Source organism: Malania oleifera, chromosome 2 (genome assembly GCF_029873635.1).
Source record: "Malania oleifera isolate guangnan ecotype guangnan chromosome 2, ASM2987363v1, whole genome shotgun sequence".
Classification (NCBI taxonomy): domain Eukaryota; kingdom Viridiplantae; phylum Streptophyta; class Magnoliopsida; order Santalales; family Ximeniaceae; genus Malania; species Malania oleifera.
In genome coordinates this window covers 82,890,322-82,893,659 of record NC_080418.1, presented here as the reverse complement: position 1 = coordinate 82,893,659, position 3,338 = coordinate 82,890,322, and the positions used below count along the sequence as shown (strand labels likewise).

Sequence of the window (3,338 nt, the reverse complement as noted above, 5' to 3'; positions counted from 1 at the left end):
TTTTATTTGGATTAAACCGGGAAATCCAAGATAAGGTTGACATGCAGAATTATGTGGAGTTGGAAGATATAGTGCACATGACCATCAAAGTGGAGCAACAACTCAAGAATGGGGGTGTGTCTCATGTTGTCCATAACTCTAGTTCTACCTCTTTGAAACCGAGTTATAGCAAGCAGAAGGAAAAGTCAAAAATGTCCAAAACCAAGCCCAAGTCCGCGAACACCTGCCACGTTCCTCACGGTAAAATTGACACTTCTACCTCTAGGAATCGTGACATTAAATGTTTTAAATTTCAAGGCAGGGGACACATAGCAAGTCAATGTCCAAACAAACAGGTCATGGCGTTGCAAGACAATGGTGAAATTGTGACTGACAATGAAGATTCCGACAATGATGATATGCCACCATTGGAGGACGTTTCCGAGGAGGAATATTTAGCCCCTGATGCATTGACATTGGTGGCAAGGGGAGCATTGAGCTTGCAAGCAAAAGGAGTTAATGATGTATAGCAGGAGAACATCTTTCACACTAGGTGCAATGTCAAAGAAGGTATGTAGTGTGATTATTGATGGTGGTAGTTGTACTAATGTTGCAAGCACAATTATGGTGGAAAAATTGGGACTACCCATGTTGAAGCACCCTAGATCATACAAGTTGCAATGGTTAAATGATGGTGGTGAGATAAAGGTGAACAAGCTGGTGTTAGTTGCATTTCGAATTGGTAAATACGAAGATGAAGTGTTGTGTGACGTAGTATCAATACAAGCTGGACACTTATTTCTAGGGCGTCCATGGCAGTTTGATACGCATGTTAAGCATGATAGCTTTACGAACAAATACTCTTTTGTACTTAATCAACGATCAATCACTCTTGTACCATTGAGTCCGCAGCAAGTATATGAGGATCAAGTGAGATTGCAAAAAGAGAGCGAACAAAAGAAAAGGAGTGAAAATCAGAGAGAGGCTGAGAAAAATGAGAGAGAAAAAGAAAATCAAAACTCAGCCATTGAGAGAAAATTAGGGAGAAAACAAACGAATTTCTATGCAAAAGTGAGTGAAATTAAGCGAGCAATGTTTTCAACTCAGCCGATTATTGTACTTTTGTACAAAAAGGCATGTCTGAATACTAACGAACCTGACTTTGCTTTGCCTAGTTCTATTGTTTCTCTTTTACAGGAGTATGAGGATGTCTTTCCCGAGGAAACACCACATGGGTTACCTCCAATCCGAGGGATTGAACATCAAATTGATTTTGTTCCTGGTGTGACAATTCCAAAACAACCAGCCTATAGGAACAATCCCGAGGATACAAAGGAGCTTCAACGGCAGGTAAGTGAATTTTTTGAAAAAGGGAACATGAGGGAAGGCATGAGTCCATGCATTGTTCTGGTCTTATTGGTACCTAAGAAGGATGGGACGTGGAGAATATGCGTTGATTTCTGAGCCATCAACAACATAACGGTAAAGTATCGTCATCCTATTCCTCACTTGGATGATATGTTAGATGAATTGCATGGTTCTTGTGTATTTTCTAAGATTGATTTAAAGAGTGGTTATCTTCATATTAGAATAAAAGAAGGAGATGAATGGAAAACTACCTTTAAAACAAAGTATGGTTTGTATGAATGGTGAGTCATGCCTTTTGGATTGACAAATGCTCCGAGCACCTTTATAAGACTTATGAATCATGTTTTGCATGCATTTATAGGCAGATTTGTAGTTGTCTACTTTGATAATATACTCATTTATAGAAAAAATGCAGACGATCATGTAGTACATTTGAAATCTTTTTTAGATGTCCTTAGAAAAGAAAATTTGTTTGCTAATTTGACGAAGTGTACTTTTTACACCGAGAAGCTTGTATTTCTGCGATTTGTTGTTAGTGCACAAGGTATACAGGTTGATGAAGAGAAGGTATATGCAATCCAAGAGTGGCCAAGTCCCACAAGTGTAGGTAATGTTCATAGTTTTCATGGACTTTCTAGTTTCTACCAACGGTTAGTGAAGGACTTTAGTAGCATAGCCGCACCACTTACCGCAGTGATCAAGAAGAACGTTGGATTTAGATGGGGAGAAGAACAAGAGAAGGCATTCCAATTAATCAAATAGGAGCTAACCAATGCCCCCTTATTGTCTTTACCTAACTTTTAGAAAACGTTTGAGATTGAATGTGATGCTTCAGGTATTGGCATAGGCGCAGTTCTTATGCAAGAGGGATGACCAGTTGCTTATTTCAACGAGAAACTAAGTGGGGCAGCCTTAAACTACGCAACTTATGATAAGGAGTTGTATGAATTGGTTCGAGCTTTAGACACGTGGCAACACTACCTATGGCCTAAGGAATTCGTGATTCACACTAATCATGAGTCCTTGAAACACTTGAAGGGAAAACACAAGCTAAACAAAAGGCATGCGCGTTAGATGGAGTTTATTGAGACGTTTCAATATGTCATCCGGTACAAACAAGGCAAGGAGAATGTGGTCGCCGATGCACTTTCTCGCAGGTATGCTTTACTCTGCACACTTGATGCAAAATTGCTTGGTTTTGAACACATTAAAAACTTATACGCTGGTGACCACAAATTCTGTGAAGCATACCGAGCTTGTGAGAAAACCGCTTGTGGTAAATTCTTTAGGCTTGATGGATTCCTATTTCGAGAGAATAAATTATGCATACCAAATTGTTCCTTGAGGGAGTTGTTAGTGCAGGAATCTCATGGTGGGGGATTAATGGGACATTTTGGAGTTGCAAAGACTTTAGCCATTTTTCAGGAACACTTCTATTAGCCTCACATGAAAAGAGAGGTTGAGAGAATTTGTGGTAGATGTGTTACATGTAGGCAAGCCAAATCCAAAGTGAGGTCCAATGATTTGTATACCCCTTTACCAATTCCTAGTGAGCCTTGGATTGATATTTCAATGGACTTTGTGTTAGGATTGCCTAGGACTAAACATGGGAGAGATTCGAGATTCAATTTTCGTGGTTGTGGATAGATTTTCTAAGATGGCAGACTTTATTCCATGTCACAAAATGAATGATGCCTCGCATGTTGCTGATTTGTTCTTTAGAGAGATTGTGAGATTACATGGCATGCTTAGAACAATTGTTTCGGATAGAGCTGCTAAGTTCTTGAGCTATTTTTGGAAGACTTTGTGGTGTAAGCTAGGTACTAAGCTATTGTTTCCTACTACTTGTCATCCACAAACTAATGGTCAAACTGAAGTAGTAAATAGGACTTTGTCTACTTTATTGAGGGCAATCATTAAAAAGAATATCAAAACATGGGAAGAATGTTTACCACACGTTGAGTTTGCTTATAACAGATATGTTCATTCTA

At 39.1% G+C, this 3,338-nt stretch overlaps 1 protein-coding gene across 1 annotated transcript; it reads left to right on the top strand.

The window, feature by feature from the left end:
* Positions 1–537: 537 nt before the first annotated feature.
* LOC131148267 (uncharacterized) lies at positions 538–1,720 on the top strand. The gene is made up of 2 exons (XM_058097988.1): positions 538–1,329; positions 1,709–1,720. Exons 1-2 carry the CDS (start codon positions 538–540, stop codon positions 1,718–1,720), a joined length of 804 nt encoding a protein of 267 aa, XP_057953971.1.
* Positions 1,721–3,338: the final 1,618 nt, after the last annotated feature.

Excerpts from the sequence above, each read along its gene's own strand:
- LOC131148267 (XM_058097988.1), top strand. The coding sequence starts at position 538 with ATGTCAAAGAAGGTATGTAGTGTGATTATTGATGGTGGTAGTTGTACT.